We start from the raw sequence: 19946 nt of genomic DNA, 5'->3' as shown, positions 1-19946 counted from the left end.
TTTGTGTTGTTTATTTTATCCCATTATTATGGATCTGAACCAGAAGGTTTTATTTGCTGTTCCCCTAGTGAGTATGACTACTTTTCAGTACTTCCAGACTTTCCAACTTTTCCCTCCCTCAGCTCTCATTTTTTACCTTTTTTTACACACCGCTTGCAGTTGTTTAGTTGAGCACGATAACCGAATTGTTCCCAACTTTCTTACAATCAGTGATCACTCCCTTTGCTATCTAATGATCATTTGAGTTCTTTGCCGACTGCTGCCTGCTTCTCTCCCTCCTGCCCCAGCTCAGCCCACGGGCAATTTTTGCATAAGGCTGATTGAATTTATTCTCTTTCCCTCTGCAAGTCTACCGTCAGTTCACTGTTCTGGGTATAAGAAAGAGGAAAGAAGTTCTCAATGCAGAGATACAGACAGACAGACAGACAGACAGACAGACGCAAATAAATGAGGATTGAATGGTTGTTAATAATACTACATGAAGTATGTAGATACGTTGGAAAGGTTTTTTGTATGAACAAGGAAATATCAATGTACAAAACTCCTTTTTTAAGTTTAAGTCTTTATTTGTCATTGTTCCTCAAGGTATGACAACTGTTGTAAGATCTGACAGTTTATAAAGCAACCATTTTAAAACATTTATTTTGCCTTCAGTGAGTGTATTTCTAAATAGTACACTTCAGTGATCTGAATAAATTTTTAATGAAATCCAAGGACGAGGGCAAGTCTGTACACCGAATGATGATTTTAGAGTTTTAAGTTCTGAGAAAAACTTTTATTACAGATGAAGCAGTCAGTACACAATGAACCCTGAGCAACTTCTAAACTTTTAAACCAATATTTAACTTGCGCAGCCAACAGGAGGGATAAACGGAGAGGTCTAAAGAAATGACAAAAAAATTAGTCATTATTATTGTGTGTGATAAATACGATGTACTAGATGCATTATCTTTAGATAGCAGTCCACAAACCTCTTAAACAAAAGCAACATTGACAATAAAAAAATCTATTTTTTTATTTATTCAGTATTTTTTTTTTCCTCATCAGATGCCAATATCTGATATAATAAACCAGTCAGGCACTGTTTGCTGTAGCAGCCAAATTAGGTTTACATCCTAAACTGTGCTTTTAAATTCAGTATAGGGAACCCCTGACAAAAATCCTGAAAGCTTTAACTGGTCTACTGTCTTCTATAGTTTTGGCCAGACCCGGAGTATCTTGAGTTGATGATTTTTCATGATAACACCATATTTTTATGTGCTTAGATTGCAAAAATGCACATTAGCCCATTACCATGTTTACAAAAAACAGTCAACTTTCTGTCAAAGTGAATTTTTCTGCCTGCTTTGCTCAGAAAACAGGCAGATATTGACTGTTGGAAAAAGAAACTAGTAAATACATATTTGCCTAGAGTGTCATAAAAAAACACGACAAGTGTTTCTCTCTCTTACTCTGAATGCTGTCTGAGCATATGCTACCGGATATATGTTAGTCATTTTCAGTGAGTAAACATGTAAGCATTCCACACTGCAGAAGAAAAAAAGCAGCAGGACATGAATTTATGAAGACTCGCTCTGTGCCGTTTCAAATCTGAAAAATCATTAAGAAATGATGAAGCTATGCAAGTCTCAGGTGATGCTTTGCTAGAATATTTTAAGCCCATCCTGCATAAACTGGTTGGGAAAAAATATATGTCCCTGACAAGAAGAGTGAGAACAAGATAAACAGAGAGCTAAAATTCTCATTAGTGCAACTTGTAACACTGAGAGAGAACTTTTTATCTACTTGAAAGCTGCTTAGTTTATAGTATATAGATTGAATCCATTTTAACTTTTATAAAGTATTGTATTGCAATTCTATTCTGAAGCTATAATTGTTTTTGGTGACGGATGCAGGAGTGCACATTGTAACCATGAGGTCACTGGTTTAAACCCCAGCTCAGTCCATCTCTGTTTTTGTTTCCTATCTATGATGGTGGTCAGAGGGCCTGGTAGCACCTTGTATGGCAGCCTTGCTTCTGTCAGTGAGCCCAAAGGAAGCAGAAGCTACAATGTAGCTTATCCTCATCAGTTTGTGAGTGTGTGCATTATTGCAGGTATTGTAAAGCGCTTTGGAGGCTCTTGATTTGAAAAGGCAAGTAAAGGCAATTTACTATTATTGGGTAAAACAAGAATTGTTTTTGGAAGAGTTTACCTGGTATCTTTATCTTTATCATTGTTCTCTTAAAAAGAGAACCTTTGTTGTTCACCGATAAAATCTGTAGCTTAACTGATAAATGCAGAAAAGACCGAAATAATTTGTATTCTTTGCAAGAAAGGTTGCCAACTGTCAACTTTTCTTTTTAAAGTAACATTAGTAAATCCATCAAGAAAAGTTTAACAACAATGGGAAAAATATCTTTATCATTATGACCTTGACAGGTCTATCATAACTGACTGTGAAAGTATACCATGCATTTACATGTAATGGTTAAAGGCCTGCATGAACTTTCACAGTTTGATCACCTTGAGTAACCTATCATGATTTCAATGTTTCACAGTATACAAAAAAATAAAATTGAAAAAAACAGGTACAACAAAAGATTTTTTGAAAAAGGAAAACCATCATTTAATATTCTTAATTCTGTTGCTAAGATAAAAAAACTGTTTATTAAAAGTATAACATTGCAGTTATATTAATTCCTTTTTTAATCCACAATCAAAAGCAAAATAAAGGAAAAATACCCACTAAACTGGATTGCTTTTTTGGGTCGGCTTGCTAATTGTAAAGAACATTAGACCTTATTGAGTTTTTTTTCTAAAGAATGCTTCTGTGCCCTACTTTCTTCCAAAGTTAGCCAGTTTTTCCTCATATTTGACCAGCCTCTTTTAAAAACAGAACTTTAGACCAAAGTTTGTAAGTTGTGACTGGACAGCTTCCATTTTCTGTTTAAAATGGTTCTGAACAGGAGACATCCTTGAATCACTATTTTGCTCATTTCATCAGAGACTACTAAGCTAACAACATTTACAGATGACTTAAAGTTTGAAAAGTAGGGTGAAAAGATTTATTAGGAGTATATTCCACCACTGTATTAAACATTCATACTGTCATGACTTGAAACCCGAGTCTATACCTTAAATCAAATGAAAAAAAAGTAAAAGTAAGATCCATTTCAACATAGACAAAAATAAGGAAAAGCAATGGCACATGGCAGAAAGTTAAAGCCGGCACCTGCTAGACGGAGGCTATGCTCCAGGATTGGATCCTTAATCTGGTGTATTTTGATGCATTTCTTGTTCCTTCTCTCTCGTCTTTCTCTGTCCATGTTTTTCTAGATTCTGTGAATAGAGGGCACTAGTGGTGCAAAATTCTAAATATTTAAATAAAAACAAAATAGTAGCATTTATGGTATTGTTTAATTCTGTCAAAAGCCTTAGACCTCACCAGGAGGATGTTATTATGATAAAGGTGGCAGCAGCAGCTGGGTCCCTTTTGAACAAGACATTCATTGTAAGGAGTGTTTCCATAAAGACCAGCTATTAGCCTTCTGGGGCTCCAAGAAAACACACACATTAAAAGTACATCCCACACGGTCAAAACAACAGGAGGTTATTAATGGTCAGGTGTTGTTGCCGTTCTGCTTCAAGCACTTCTCCAGCAAACTGTGTCCCACAAGGAGCCATAATCATCTCCTGCTCCCCAGCAATCATTTACAGCAGCACCAGCTGTCCAATATCCTCTGGTCAAACTGGATCCACAATCTCATAATAGTCTCGGTGTCTCAGCTGATTTAAGTCTCGGCAGCCGCGACAGACCTTCAATCTGTTGGTTTTATCATCCGAATTGAACGCCCGACTGCTGGTGGAAGTCTCTAATGGGGGGAGAGTGGAGGATCTGGCAGGTATAAATTTGTCAGTAACCCTCACAAAAAAAAACCATGAAAGACCAATGTGATTGATATCAGAATAGGATGAATAGTATTAATAGGTCTGTCGGTAATTTAAGACAGGAAAGGGTAGCATTGTGCAAACAGGGAATGTAAACGGAACAAAAAAGTACTGGTTAGAGGACGAACATTAAATAAAGGACCTAAAAATTTGAAGGTTAAACGTTTTTATAGAAGGTGCTCAAAATTCATGATTAGTTAGTTTGAGTGCAGTTGTAAGATAATAGGAATCTTTGAAGAAAAGGATTTTTCTTTTCTATGCTCATTTTAGAAAGTGCCACCAGAGATCCCATATATACAAATTTGCATGGAACAGTGAACAAAATAGGGGAACATCTTCTGAATGACTTTAATGGCAAGCAAATGTGGAATAATGGAGCAGACGAAATATTCTGCCCTGGTAATGTATTCACATTTCACTCATTCAGCAGTGGTGGACGATTTTACGCTTCTCTCTACTCAACTCAGTTGGCCTGCAAATCAATGACCATTACAGCGACTGAATGTTCATATGTCAGTGCATCTAGTAATGCTTCGGTCTCTTCCCTTGACTGCAGTCTGCAGCTGAATAAAATCAAACATGCTCGATTTATAAGGCTAATTATGGTGACATATTGACCTCCACTGACTTGAAAAGATTCTGATAATGAACTGAACCACTAGTTCTCTGTGGTTGTTAGAGGCAATGTTAAACCATTATTTATCCAGCCAGAGCTTACTGGACAGGAACATTTCTTTTAAAGCAATGCCAGTATTGGCACCCTTAAAGTTTCACAGCTTCACATCTGCACACAGGACACTGCAAAAAACAGTCTGTTGCTCCAAGCACCTTCTTTCAATTGCCAGTGGCAGCTTCAAGGACATCTCTTAAATTCAAAAGAGCTTGCTCTGAAACAATTTGTGTAACTTCAGTTTGGATTATTCACTAACGGTTTTATAAGGCTGAGTGAATAAAAGGCTTCCAACAAGAATCAAAGTGAATGTTAAATTCCAAATCTAGAGACGTAAGGCCGTGTTCCTTAAAAATACCTCTGTTCCATTGATCAATCATAACAGCTTTAAAAACATTCTTTAAATTTAAATCTTCCCGTCTTTTGCCATCAAGAAACATTTAAAACGACTTTCTGTTAAAAGTATTACACACTTCTATTTTTAAGTGTTTCTACTTTAAAGTAAAAGAGAAAAAAACACGTGCATGAGTGAACTAATGGGAAAATCTATACAGCTGAAAGTAAGTCAAAATTTCAAGAGACACTGAAAGATAAAGCACCCTTTTGTCCTCTTATTTACTTTTTTATTATTTGACAAAGCATAATGAATCTGGCATTTTTACATGTATTAAACAAACTCTTTGGGAGGGCCATTTATTTAACAATTTTCATTGAAAATTGATAACTTGAATAAATTTGCTTCACAAATATCTTTATTAAGAATGAAAATTATTAATAATTCTTGTTTTATAAATGTTTATGGTTGCATAATATGTGAATATTTAATTCTGTTATAATGCTAACATCAACACAATATAGTAGTCTGAAGTTGTGTGAAACTGAGCTTTGGCGTAGCCAGATCTTATTACAGTATCTGATAGATCTGAATAACTGCTTCTTCCTATGCTTATATTTCTCAGATTCAAAAAGCTCAGTTAAAAATTAAAATAAAAACAAAAGAATAAAAATAAGGGTCAGCATCATTCAAGCTTTTGAGTGTTGCTTTTGATTTAAGGAAGCAAAGGGAAGCAGAGGCCACATGTTTTCTTCTGGACGGTAGGTTAACCCACTAGTTTCGGGGGAGTTAAACCTGTAACTATAACAATTAAGCATTTTTTAGAATAAATGTCAATTTTCTTTTCTAACCAGATTTAAAAATAGGACCCCTGTGTTATTTAAAGTGAAAGAAAAAAAAGATTTTCTTAACATCTATTCCATTACCTGGTAAAGAGCACCAACAGAAAAGGAACCAATCACATGACAGCCAATGAAGGCCTTTTGCCAAGTTAATAAACTGCTGAGATCCTGAGGATTATCCAAAGCAATTATTGTATGTTTATACAGAATGGTCCTAAAAACATAAAATATCCAATGGGCAGCTGAAAAAGCTAACAAAAATAAATGATGGTCCACAACAGCAGAACACCACAGAAGACCAGGAGGTTCCTAAAGGAAGCTAAGACACTGGGCTAGCCTCCTCAAGGTACAGATTTAAAATGCTCCCTAGTCTATTTTTGTTATAATTCAGATAAAACATTTACATGGTAGAGTCACAAAAGCATGGACCCATCCGGATCAAACCTTGTGTTAGTTATGTAAAGGCATGAGGCATATTTTACTGGTACACTTTGCCCAAATTAGTATAACCGAGCACCACTTAAATGCCATAGCCTAAATTTCACCATGTCATAAAACTCAAATCATCTTAAACTGGTTTCAATACAATAGAACAGAGTTCCGTGTGTTCTAATGGCTTCCACAGTCTGCAAATCTAAACCCAATAGATTAATTTTGTGATGTTGAACGGGAGATTTACATCATTGATGCAAATGAACTGCTTAACATCATCATCAACATAAACCAAAATGTCTGAGGAATGGTTGTGTCAAGTTGATAAATCTATTCCACAAAGAGTTTAGACAGCTCTAAACACTAAAGTCTTCCAACCCACAGCTACCAAGGTGTACCTAATAGGTGACAACTGGCTTTGTATAAAGGTGCCCAAAACACAGATGTTTGGGATTTTAGGGAAGGTGTGGAATGGAAGGGTCTCCACAGCCACACTGTTGCCATAGTGAAGCAGCTATGCTTTGAGGTTGTGGTATCAGTCGCAAATTACATGTTCAAATAAACTCAAACAGATGCTTTTCATGAAAAGATTTAGATCATCTAAATAATATGAGTTTAAGACGGGAAAAGAAGCATAAAAAATAAGGTTACAGTGCACAACGTTAGCCCACTTGGCAGCTATGAAGTTAATGGCAGAGTAGACTACTTGACTAGATAAACATGACAATTAGCCTTCAACTCTTAAGTGTATTACAGCATTGCTACTGGACACTTTGCCTGAATGTGATACTAGAGAGGTGTATTTGTATATGGGAGTATTATACTGACAAAGTGACAACAGGAAGTAAAACAGTATAGTAATATTGCATACTTATATTGGTTTTGCCTTCACTTCAAATAAACTTTTTTGAGTTTTTCAGTTTCTGATGGACAAATTAATCAAACAAATACATCATATTCATCCAGGGTTAATGGGTTACATATTTGAAATCATTTTTATATTAATACCTTTGAAAAAACGAACCAAATCAACTCACAACCCAATCCAATGGGGGGATAAATGAATTTATATGTGTAATGTCGCACCAATTGTATTTCAGTTTTACATACTAGCCATTTTTTTTTTTATAGAAGCTAATTAAAATAAGCCCAACTTTAAAACATTTAACTCAAAATACACACAAAAAAGTTTGAATCCCTGTGTGCATAACCAGTTTAATTGACAGTAATTCAGTAGTTGTACATTTCAACAGTCAATCATATTCAGGCTCATTTACTTTACTGTAAATGGGTCTACAGTTTATAAAATAAGCATTTAAATGAATGAGAAAGACCCTAAACTAATTAAAGAAAATCTATTTAAATCTCTCAAGGTACTGTACTTTGACAAACAATCTTTTTTGTACAATCACCATTGGCTATTTAATAAAAACTTGGTCATTTTAACTGAGACCAGACATAATGTAATTTAGGGGTAGGGGTAACCTATTGTATAATGTAAATCAATATGATCCATATCAGTAACAGTTTTTATCTATTTAGTGGTAGTTAAAAAAAAAAAAACTCAAACATCAAGAGCCTAAATTATAAAAGTTTTTTTCTGGTGGGAGTTTGGTGACCCATTACTTTTCACAAACACTGCTGTCACACTCACACAGTGTGTTCATCATTCAAGCTACTGGGCTGGCTGGGGATAAAGGAAGCAGCAGATCTCACCAGAGAAAAAGGACAACAGACTTCTATTAATCTTACCTCGTCTCCTGTCAGGTAGTACGCTGAAAGCAACCCGCCGACGTAACGGATGTTCACCTCAAAAAGGGATGCCTCACCATTCTGTTGAACCGAGAGAGAGAGAGAGAGAGAGAGAGAGAGAGAGAGAGAGAGAGACAGAACAAATTGTCAATGTCATAATTCACCTAAGACCTAAAGCAAGGGATACAGCAGTTGTGTGTGGAAAAATAAATGAACACCTTAAAAAGTTTAACCTTCTCCTCTCAAATTGCTGCTGGTTTTAAAACTCTCTAGGGGTGCACAACAGCCCAGATGTAGAGATTAATATTTCACACAACAGAGATTTGGAATCTGAAATGTATGATGATGCCAGCTAGTCTGATGTTTTCCAGGTGTTCTGATCTGCATTGCATGACTCTTTTCTCCATTTCAAAGATGAATCAAGCAAACAAAATGAAATGGCTTTAAAACCAATTACTGTATTACTTTAAATTCCATTGTAACACTGATTAGGATTGTTTGCTCTCTTGTTTAGGGGCCAATACATAAAAAAAACATAAAAAAACAAAGTAACAAACTGAAAAATTTAAAGGTTTCAAAATCTTAAGATGTAATGGACAACAAAGAAGGAGAAAAACATAAACCTGAAATAAAAACCAAAATGACATGCAGAAATCTAAGGCTCTCAGGATTTAGAATTTGGCGGGGTAAATCTCTAGTAAATCAGTGCTGTTCCTGAGGTTACATGCACATGGACACTGCTTGTTGTTGGAATATTGAAACCAGGCTGCCCTGTGTTTTGTTACACAAACTGTCTGAATGGGTGTCTAAGAATTAAAGGAATTTGAACCTGCAGTCTCCATCATCCTCCAAACCACACCACTATCCGATGGCTTCAGTGTAACTGGTTACCATTCATGAACACACACACCCTCACACAGTGGTTTGCATTAGGCTCACAATAGTGATTGGGGCTGGAAAAACCAAACCAAAAAAAACTAATTATCTTTGACTCTGACATAGGCTGGACAGTAATCCAGGATTTTAGTCTGTTGGAATCATAGACAAAAAATGCTGAATCCCTATGACAGCAAATATTAATAAGGAAATCCTGCTGTATTCCTCCCGGCACACAATTTAACCCCATCCTTAATCATTAGTCTCTGTGGGATGAGACTACCGAGGTGAACCTCTGCGTGTGAGACTCCCAGGCTCCCATGCCCTCTCTCTCTCTTTGTGTGCTTGTTAGAAAGAAATCTTACTCTCCAAAGACATCTAGAGGCAAGCCAACTTTAAAAAGTCAGCCCAGAGAGGCGAATCCGTGTAATCATGTTCCCCAGTGTTTTGTCTCCTCTTTTGTCTGAGTCTCCTGCAGCTGCAGGGTGGTATTGATTAAAGAAGAGCAAGATCAGTAGTTAAAGCGTTCTTTTTTCTTAGCTATACCATGTAAAATTGCCTTAAAATGTTTTAAACTAAACTTCAGATACATAGATAAATTTTTTCCCATATATATGTGAAAAAATCATATATATATCACATATATATTCACATAGATTTTTTTCACACACACACACATATACATATATATATATATATATATATATATTCAGACTGCAGTAAATCCAACAATTACTGCAACTTAGAGAATTTATAAACTGCTCTGCTAATTCAATGTCGCTTCTCTGTGCTGGTTTCTCTTTTTAAACCAAATAGGTTTGAAGTAAAGGTACCACTGGATGTGTCTCCATATGTCTGCATAATTACTGCCTCTCTTGAGCACTGAGGGGACAAATCAGAATGGTACTTATTGACTTGGAGACCCATTGAGAAGGAAATTGCCATTTCAAGTGTGGGTGAGGAGGAAACTGTAATTGGGTGCCAAAAAGGGCAATTTGTTTCACTCTGAAACATGTGATCAAGATGTGAATTCACTCGCATCTGGTTTTCTGCTGTAATTATTCCCCATATATATTTTCATTTAAAATGAAATTACTAAGTATAAAATATTGAAAAAGACAATTAAACATCCCCCCTGGGAGATTAACATACTAATGTGTTGCTGTGTTCATCGACATACTTAATAGGAATATTTCCTCCTAACACTTTCTCCTGTTGCTTTTCTTGTCCAGAGGAAATCAATACCACAAATACTTCTATATTAAATATGAAGCTTGTTCTCTTACTCTTCACATTCTAAACAAACAATTTTCCCATCATTTTGTAACTCTGAATTTTTAAAGAGGTTGGAGGTAGCAGATCTGTGATGTTCAAATTCCTTTTCACTTCCTCACATGGTTCAAGTTAATATTGCAGGTTGACAACAATTGAAGGTTGAATTATAGCCCTTGAACACACTTTTAAATCATTTAATTTAACTTCAGTGTATTTAATTGGTGTTTCACTGATTGAGCAACAGATATAAATAAAGTCATACTCATTAACTGGAAGGATTATACAAAATAAAACTGAAAATTATAAAGCTGCACACCACTAACTTAAAAATGGAGTGCAATTCCCAGAAATGAAAAGATGAAAAATCTGCAGATGGTACAAGCTTTAAGTTTTATTTTGCAGCACAATTATCTAATGTATTATCCTCAATATACCATAAGATGTAATAGCAAATAAGTTTAAAAATGTTTTCAAAAAATTTTAATTCATAGCAATCTTGAATGTCGCTGTCTACCATTTTTATCCTATGTAAATATCTTCTAATACCCGTCAGTTTTTATGCAACTAAATGTACCGACAGCAAAACATTCTAATAATGAAATTCAAGTTAATTTTATTTGTGCCCTTATGGTTAACAAGAGAGTTTTAAACCTAAATTATTTTAAAGTCTTGTTTTAGCTCTCTCATTCAGATCAAACATAAAAGCTTTTGTGAAAGCAAAGAGCTATAAAGTCAGCGGACAGATGACACTTTTTGAGACAAAGCTCCTCCGCTTCTGGCAGGGCAGCTAAGCTGCCTTGCCAACGCAGAAATGAGTGGCTGATTCTGTAATGGTGGTCCAATGGCAGTGATTAGGAATAGAGGGTCTATTTATCATCAGTGATTGTGGCTCTCAGCAAGAACTGCAGAAGGTACAGTAAAAGGGAACAAGTGAGCTGACAAAGGGTTTGTCAATCAGGCTTTTACTTCCCAGAGCAACCTCAGTAGATTACAAAGTAGTCCTTATGAAGGGCTTCTATTCTCACTGATCCAAGGATTTATCTTGCATACATTGGAGAAAACGAAAAAAAAAAAATGTGACTTTCTTTTTTGGTTTTATTTAGTTATGTTTTTTTTTTAACATAATATATTTTCCAGGAACAGCTAAAAGAACAAAGAAGATTAAAAACTTCTAACACAGTACACAACAAAATATGCGCTGAAATAAATCGACTCTTGTAACATCATAATGCAACATTCCAAGAAAGAAGATTGAAAGCAGTGCTGAAATCCTCTTAAATTATGTTTCATGTGTCATATTTATCTCTACTGTACAGAAGAACAATCCCCTACCTTTACATGAAAAAAAGAGTCTGAGGCATTTTCCTTAGCAGGCAGCTGCCATCGCGGTTTACTGTTACCAATTTGATTGTCATGACATATCTGTGCCTCATTACATTGTTCTAGTTGGGCAGAAAAATCCCTTTAGATGTTGAATCTTTTATCAAAGGAAACTCATTCCAAACTAAATTTGCGACATTTGTTGCTTTCTTTCTGTTAAAGGTATAGAGGACAATTTCTATCACCGGGTGGATCATCTAAATAAGTGCTCCTCCTAATTGTCAGTACTTCTGATGATATGTTTATGTAAGGTTGTTCTAACTGCTTGCACCGTTTGCTATCTTTTTTCTGCACATGTGCACTTCCAGGTGTATATATGTGGTGAGCTACGGTTTCAGACAGTCATTGAAGCTCACCTTTCTTACACCCGTTCTTTGAAAATGGCCGAGGGTCGTAATAGAAAAAGTGTCTATGAAGTGAATTAGAAGAAAAGAAAGGCCTCAGAAGAGGCACATATATCCCAGAATGCTTTGCATGGAGAGCTCTCCTCGCAAAGCATTATACAGTAGCATTTGCTGTCACAGCGGCCTGCTGTCGCAATAGTCTGTGGCTACCAGGCAGCGGCGACTCAAAACAAAGGCGCAGACACTGTGCGGTGGAGGAGGAGTTACGTAATCAACTGGTAGCAAATAGCAGTGTTCATCTGTCCGGACAATCAGTTAACTGAGTTTATTATAAAGTCTACTACATCGTCCCCATTGTATGTTGATACAGTAAAGCCGGGCATACGCTGTGCGATTTTTTTCAATCATTGCACGCAGCTACAGCTCACACTGTAGAGAGGGTGGGTCTTGTAAAAAAGTCCTCAACAATACCTTTAAGATTCTCTTGAACCAGAGGCAAAATCAAACCTGTGCTTTGCTGCTAAAGGGAAAATAAAAGTTAAGGTTTGCTCTGTTTTTTATAAAAAACATTTCATAATTGTCCTTAGAGATAGACATTATAAAGATGCAGATTTGTTTTTTTGACAGGATTGGACACCTGCCCCTACCACCAAAAGCACCCATACCTGGTTTAATGACCATGGACATAATCTTCTAGATTGGCCTGCAAACTGAATCAGATGAGAAACAGTATCTCTGGACTGTATCAATACTTACAAAGATTAAGCTACATTCACACTGCAGACCTTAATAATCAATATGGATCCAATTGTTTGCGTGCACATTCACACATGTATGTGATCTTCTGTGTGAACTGCATTCATACAACTTAAGAGTGGCGGTAGAGTTTGCAATGACATCTTGAGTTGTGAGCTTGATCTGTGTTTAAGGAAGAAAACATGGATAATAGGGCTGGAGCGCTTCTATCATTCCTTTCCTGTGGGAACCAATACAATAAAAACTGAATCTTTTCCAGGAGGCCAAAGGGAAAGACCACTCTCCACATTATCACCATGGGTGTTTTTTTTCTTCCTACTTCTGCATAACAAGATGCAGATTAGTGACCTATGTTGAGTATTAATGACATTCAGGTCAAAGGAATGAGAGCTTGCTGTGAAAAGATCAGATATGTATCAGGTTAAGGACCACATAGCCAAATTGCATGGGTTGCATTTGAAAAAATCTGATGTAAGTTGTTTATACTGTCATGAAAGGATCAGATATAGGCAACATTGAGGTCATTTCAACCTGCAGTGTGAATGTACCCTTCGATGCAGAAGATCCTACCCTGCAAACGCAATGACGGCAACTAACAACACAATCAGGGCTTCCTTAACATTTCAACAGAACAACTCATTGATCATCTCAATGTACCACTACATTAACACAGTAATTCATGCAATAGGATCAATAGTTTTATACAATGCATATACTGTTCAGTACTAAAACACTTTTCAGTTTTCCTAAATTTATCATTATACATCCTGCGAAAATTTTTCTTTGTATTTAAGGTAACAGGATTGAAGTTTTTTAATACGTAAATACAATTGCAACACCAAACTGAAATTATGAATTCAAGTTTTTAACGATGTTCTAGTTTACTGAAAAGTACCACTTAGGAAAAAGAGCACCAATGCTTTTCTGCAAGCCTGAGGATGAAGTTTAAAAAAGAAAATACATATTCTTTTACCGTTCCGTTATTTTATTGAATATCCTAATTAAAAAAAGAAAAGACAGATAATGACAGCTAAACTATATCAACTGCCTATGTGCTAACCAGCCACTACCAGCTTATTATACAGTACTTGAAGAGTTTATACAGTATATAAAGAGAAGGAAAGCAAAACGATACATTGTTCAACAACTTAAGGTCATAAAACCACTGTTAAAGAAACCTTTAAGTTGTAATTGTTTTAGGTTTTTTTGCAGAACTATTTATATCAGTGTTATGATAAATCGATAAACAATAAAAATGTGTTTTTACCACCACTTACTACAGGGTGTGAAAATCACATACTGTACTGCAATTGAAACCATTTATGCACTAAACTGCTTACTTGTAAAAGCAAAGCTTTTCTTAACATGCTTGTCTGGGATTTAACTTTATGTGTCTCATCTTCTAGCCTAAAAATATACTACATAAGCAACTGCATACTACTTTAAAAAAATGCTTCAAGTATTCAAATTATCCAAGTAATGAAAGAAAAATTAGCATTTTAATGGGTCAACATAATGTAATTGCTGTGCAGGAGGGGCCACAACAGAAAAGAAAATTGATTAATGAGGGTAATGACTCATTGGGTACATTGCTGTCAAAGCTTGTTGTAGTTCTGCTTCAGTAGCACCAGACAATGATGCTGACAGTCTTTGCCTTTCAGTTCTCAGCTGATGAGCGTTCCAGAGTGGTGGCAAAGATATCTGCTGTTGCTCAGCCCAGAAATGCCTGGGAGCCTGATGCATGGCTGGCTGCTGCGCTGCTGTGTGCCAAAGCACAGACGAGACTCAGAGCCCAATGGGGTTTCCTGCTCAGATGTTAATGCAATGATTTACTACTTATAAAGAGTCGTAGTTGTCACTGGGCAGATGACTCGTAGCGTTGCCGCTGTCCAGGTTTCCACAAGCAGTTCAAATCCCAATTAGACCAATGTGACAGAAAAAATTACCCAATGAGTCGAGGCTTAAAATTAATTGGATGATTGCCGCTCCAACTAGAGTCGGTGATTCATACTTAGATGTTGTGATTTAACTTAATATCGCTAATTAACATACAGAAATTGTGAGAGGGACTCATCTGATCCTGTTACTCTTTCCGATGCCTGTGCAGCAGAGCCTACTCACCAATGTTAAATACCAGACATTCAAACTTTGCAAGCCAATAATATCTTTGGGCAGTTGTAGGAGCTGGAAGTTTTAAAAATGAATATGAAATTATTCATTGTTTTATCTTTGCAAGGTAAACTTAAAACTAGTTTTTTGTTAAGGTCAATATGTTTTATGAAAAGATTTAAAATGACACCTCATGTATTTCTAGACAGATGGTAGTACTTAAACAGTGGCACCCTTAAATAAAAGCTTAACAAGATAAAATGGATTCGATCAAACCTTAACAACCGCCCAACTAAAAGCACTCTGATAATTAGGGGACAAAAAGCTCAACTTATGAATCATTTATGATCATTTAAAGTCACAGGCAGCTTTAAGTTGGAGATTTTTTTTCTGATTCTGCATCAGTCAGAAAAATACATTAATTTCCTCCAAGAGACAGGCATTTTCCAGTTTAAAACATTACTGATTGTATTGTTATTCTTTAAACCACACTAATAAAACAATGAAAACTAATCTGAGAGGCCTAGCAGCTGAACAGTAAAAGCTTCTGTTCTGAAATTAAAATTAAAGTGAGTTTCTTTAAGCATTCTGACACATTAGACTGTAATGGTATCTGATGCAATATGCAAATCTGTCTGCTGTAGTCTTAAATTTTAGAGAATATACGCATTATAAAAGCTATTTTTGGCCTTAGTGGATGCCTCATTTTCAAACCAATAAAGCCCAATCTAAGGGTCGCACACATTCATTTTGGCAACCAGTTTGACTGAGACTCATCATATGTCACTGTTTCACATTTTATTTTAGGTTGCACTCATCCTTAAAAGCCTATTAATTAATAAGCATATAACATATCCATAAACATCAAATAGGCACACAGAGAGAAAACCGTATTTATCCCATAAACATCCACTAAATGCTTAATTTGTACAGTAACAGCATGGTGAATAATTAATCAAATACCACCAGGATGATAAATTATAGCTGAATAACGACCCGAACCAGCACTTCACATTCTGCTCTTTCAGCAGTTGCGCTCTTTTTATACATTTGTAGACACAAACAAACACAAATGCAAAATCACAGCGAGCAGCTTGGTGTGTACAAGTTCCGGCTTCCTCCTGGGGAATCCAGCAGCCTCCATACCCCATCTTCTATGATAATGTATAAGCCCCACAGGACTTTGTTATGCTCTCACTCTGGGGTTATTATTCAGCCTGCTGCAGCCCGTCCGTCTTCCTCATGGCTCTGTGTACGACTGCCTACTTCCATCTCTCATCAGATACTACACACACCTCCCACTGTATCCGGCCTTGCTGACTGAACATTATCCTTCCCTTTTCTGCTTCTAACTTCAACAAGGGAAGAAGGGAACAAAAAACTTTAACATTTTAAATTCATAAAACTATAAGCATGGGAAAAACTAGACATAAAGGTAAAACAACCTTTTCCCCCCAGTTTGACCTGAAAACAGACCCAATCTTTCCTGTTTAAAGTAAGGATTACAAACATCTATAATAAAGAATTTATTTTAGCCGTTCATTCATATTATTAGGTTTATCTAAACCAAGGTTTCTATGCCTGGGCAAGTCCAGATGTTGAAGATGAATAGCAATGCTGGTAAATGGAGGCCTGTGGATGGATTATAAGGCACACCTCAAACATGCAAGGGGTCATGAAGAGAACCCTGGACTGATAAAAAAGCTTATCCAATACTACCGAATAGATGTGAGAAAATCCTATGTTATGTTAAGATATTAATGCAGACTTGTCTTTTGGTTCTATCATCACTATTTTACGAGCAGCTTTGTGTAAACATACAGAGCATGCATAGAAACAGCTCATATTTCTTTATTTTACCATCATACCACATGTAACTTGTTGCTGTCTTAATGTCGTATTTTATCTGCATTGATTTAGAAATGTTGATCCTGTCGAAACGATATCCACAAGCGACAATCAAACACAAACCTTTGTTACATAAGCTGGCTGGGAAGTGCATGAATTAAAAAACATGCTGTAGGCATCCACAACAATGCACCATGTAAATGTCCTCTGCTGCCACATCCTAAGAACGAATGTCAGCTCAGCTCGACCTCCGCTCAGGGGCGGGGCGTCTCTGAAGAAACAATCTGCTGATGTTGTAAATGACAGTTTCTCTTCAGACGCCTTCATGACTGGGAGCAAGTACAGCCTCATTTAAAGTGAACAAGAGTTCAGGAGAGGTCAAATAAACAGCATGTGGAAGTAAACAACAACCCAGCTCCATGTCTCCTTGTTAACATTTCTGAAGCCTGTGAATATTATCCTTATTTTCCCATAACAATAACAATAACGATTGACAAATTAATTAATATCAGTACCAACAAATTTAATAGTGATCTAAATTCTGAAGTACTTTATAATCATACCTCAAAAAAAAATATTTACAATTCCCAAAAGGAAATTTACCACTTAACAGTAAATATTTTAACCTATTTTGGTATAAAATGCAGGTGAATGTTTCTCTACATTCCTGTCATGTCTGGTTTGGATTTAGTTAATAAGCTGCATTATTAAAAATATTGTGATGGATCTGAAATGTCTGACAGAAAGAAAAAATCTCACTAAACCTCCTTTCGATTTCAGAGATCTCAATGATCCTGAAACTTACTGGTCTTTCTGGATAAAGAAAATACTGGCCTCAGAATTCAGCTGTCAAAGCAAATCCTACAGCAATAATAGTTTAAAAAAAACCAGAGCTATCTAGAGTCTTACAACAGTAGGATGTAAAAGAAAAAAAAAAACATGGCTATTTTTTGTGGGTTGCGTTTCTGCATTTTATCTGACTGTAATGAAGCAGACTTCACAGTAAAATAACGGTCTAAAGTAAACATCTTACCCCTGATAATTTACAACAACCACTGGGTTTGCTCTTCTTACTGCTTCTACTGTGCAACTTTTTTTTTTTTTTCAATTTAGCCAGTAATTGCAGATAAAGTACTTGGATTAAAATTAGGACTATGATGTCAATATCAATTGGTAATTATTGATATATAAAAAAAAATGTAAGCTACAGTTTCAAAATCACTTTTACATCCCATTAGCAATATGCAAAACATTCTTTTATTAGAATGAAATGTGTTTAGAGTAAAGGAAAACAGAAAACTGTTTATATACAGTAGGAACAAAATCAGATGATAAGTTGTTCCAATTCAAATGTACTACTGAATTAAAATTTCCATTAATGTAAAACAGCATGCGGCTATAAGGCTGCATATATGCTAATTCTTAAAGTTTGCTTCTCATGTTAAAGCATATTGAAAACATGCAGCAAACACACACTGAAAAAGATTGGAAAACATCTCAGATTTCTTTGTTTTCCAAAACATCCAAACTCACCAGTTTTATTGTAATTCTTCCTCAAAGGTTCAATTCACAGTAAAACTATATGAAAATTCAGCTCATAGGAGATTTTGAGACTAATAGTTTTTCTGTTGTTGTTGTTGTTGTGTTCCAGAGTATTTTTATTTTTCACCAAGGACATATCTTTTGTTTTTTCCCTCCAAGAAAGGTGATTGTTTTTATAATATGGTTTTTATTGGAATGCAAGTCTTAAGTGCTAAAAGGTTTATACATTTTTATTCACTCTTGAACCTCAGAGAAAATACAAAAAAAAATGGTCCAGTTTTTAACCCTGCAAGAGATTTTAGGTATAACAAACAAGCATTTTTACTGTTTTTTATTTTTATTTTTTTATTCTATTCTATTAAAAAGATTAATTTAATGTAGGGTTTCAACAGAATTAGTTTATTCAATTCGGTGAAAAATCCTGCCTTAAATTTTAGCATAGTTACAGCAGATGCAGCAACATCACACTTATGTGTGTTTTCATTTATGCATTTTTTTATGCATTTTTCAGATAAAAAACCTCTTAGCCTTTTTTTCAATTAATATGCTTGTTTTAATTTACAAAAAATTGTAGAAAAAAACAACAACACAGCAACATGGCTCCTATCCTCTGGCAAACTAAAGCAAACACCAGTGAGATATTTTTACCAATCTTATATTTTGACATAAAAGCCTAAATGTATTCAAACAATATTTCATCACATTGTACCAGAATATACTGACAATGAATCATTCTGGCTATGCTGAAGAGTTTTCTGTGGAATCCTTGAATCCTCAAGGGAATGCTTTAATCTATGCACAGCAACAACTGTAACATTACAACAGATTGGGTTTCACTGAGGAGATGTAAACAAGTGTTCAGATTACTTAGTGTGAAAGCACTTCTTTACACATCAATATGGACAGTATTTATTATACAGCCTGCAGACTACTGTACATCACATGACACTGAAAAAAATATGCTTTTATGCATTTCTGCCTTTGGAATAATTCAGAAGCAAAGATGCGGGTAGTACAAAGGGTGTACACACTTCTTTAAATACCCAAGGGCTCTATGAAGGCATGTTATAGGTACTGTAGTATTACATTTTAAACTACATAAAAAATAATTAGGGTGAGAAAACAGGATTACAACCATGTTGAAATCGGAAAAAGGAGAGAAAGCTTCAACATGACCTATTTAGATCAGCCCGCCTGCTTTTTATTTGTTAAACATTTGGTTTATCAAAATATTCTTTTCAATAGATGAAGTAATACCATTAGTAAAATTCTTTGCCTTGCTTTTTATTTCCTATTTTCCAATAAATGTGCTTTAAAGGACTTGTATTAAAGATTAATTTCAGTCAAATTTGATCCAAGTGCTGCAGTTTTTAAGTAATGCAGCTCAAACTAGTGATCTTCAAATTGTAAAACTATTCTGTTCCGCTTTTAAGTTGAAATATCTTAGACATTTCACTGTAAATGTAAAAAACAAATATGGATTAAAACAACATCAGTGAAATAACTCTCCAGTGAAGCTGTAAACCACATCCAAACCCTAGTGTTTTCTCTAAAAGCTGAAAAAATAAGCACTGAAATCAATAATAAAAAAATAATTAACAAATCATCAATTATAATTATAATTTACCGGCATAAACTGCACTATTATTGTTGAACATATGAGTGATAATTATTTTTTAAGCATCCTGATCTATGTACCTCCTACAGTGTAATCTCTTTAATGAACAGAGATGTAAACATTTCTTACTGGTTTTAGAAAGGGCTATCAGATTTAATATGATTTTTTTTATATTTTGGTAAATGTTATCAACTATAACAAACAATTTTATTGGTAAAATACCGATCACACCTGTGCAG

The 19946-nt window shown here is 35.4% G+C and overlaps 1 protein-coding gene across 1 annotated transcript in view; it reads right to left on the bottom strand.

Moving 5' to 3' along the window:
- The window catches only part of LOC107084733 (mannosyl-oligosaccharide 1,2-alpha-mannosidase IC-like), a 67586-nt gene extending 58429 nt beyond the window's left edge, over window positions 1-9157 (bottom strand). Inside the window, exons 1-2 of the mRNA XM_015374709.1 lie at window positions 9119-9157; window positions 7960-8040 (exon numbers count right to left, since the gene is read on the bottom strand). Coding sequence (XP_015230195.1) covers window positions 7960-8040; window positions 9119-9157 — 120 coding nt within the window. The remainder of the gene's footprint in view (window positions 1-7959; window positions 8041-9118) is intronic.
- Window positions 9158-19946: the final 10789 nt, after the last annotated feature.

The sequence above is a fragment of the Cyprinodon variegatus genome, unplaced genomic scaffold (genome assembly GCF_000732505.1).
Source record: "Cyprinodon variegatus isolate N-32 unplaced genomic scaffold, C_variegatus-1.0 Scaffold6, whole genome shotgun sequence".
NCBI classification, from domain to species: Eukaryota; Metazoa; Chordata; class Actinopteri; order Cyprinodontiformes; family Cyprinodontidae; genus Cyprinodon; species Cyprinodon variegatus.
The sequence above is the reverse complement of the archived record's forward strand: the minus strand, read 5'-3'. Positions and strand labels throughout refer to the sequence as shown.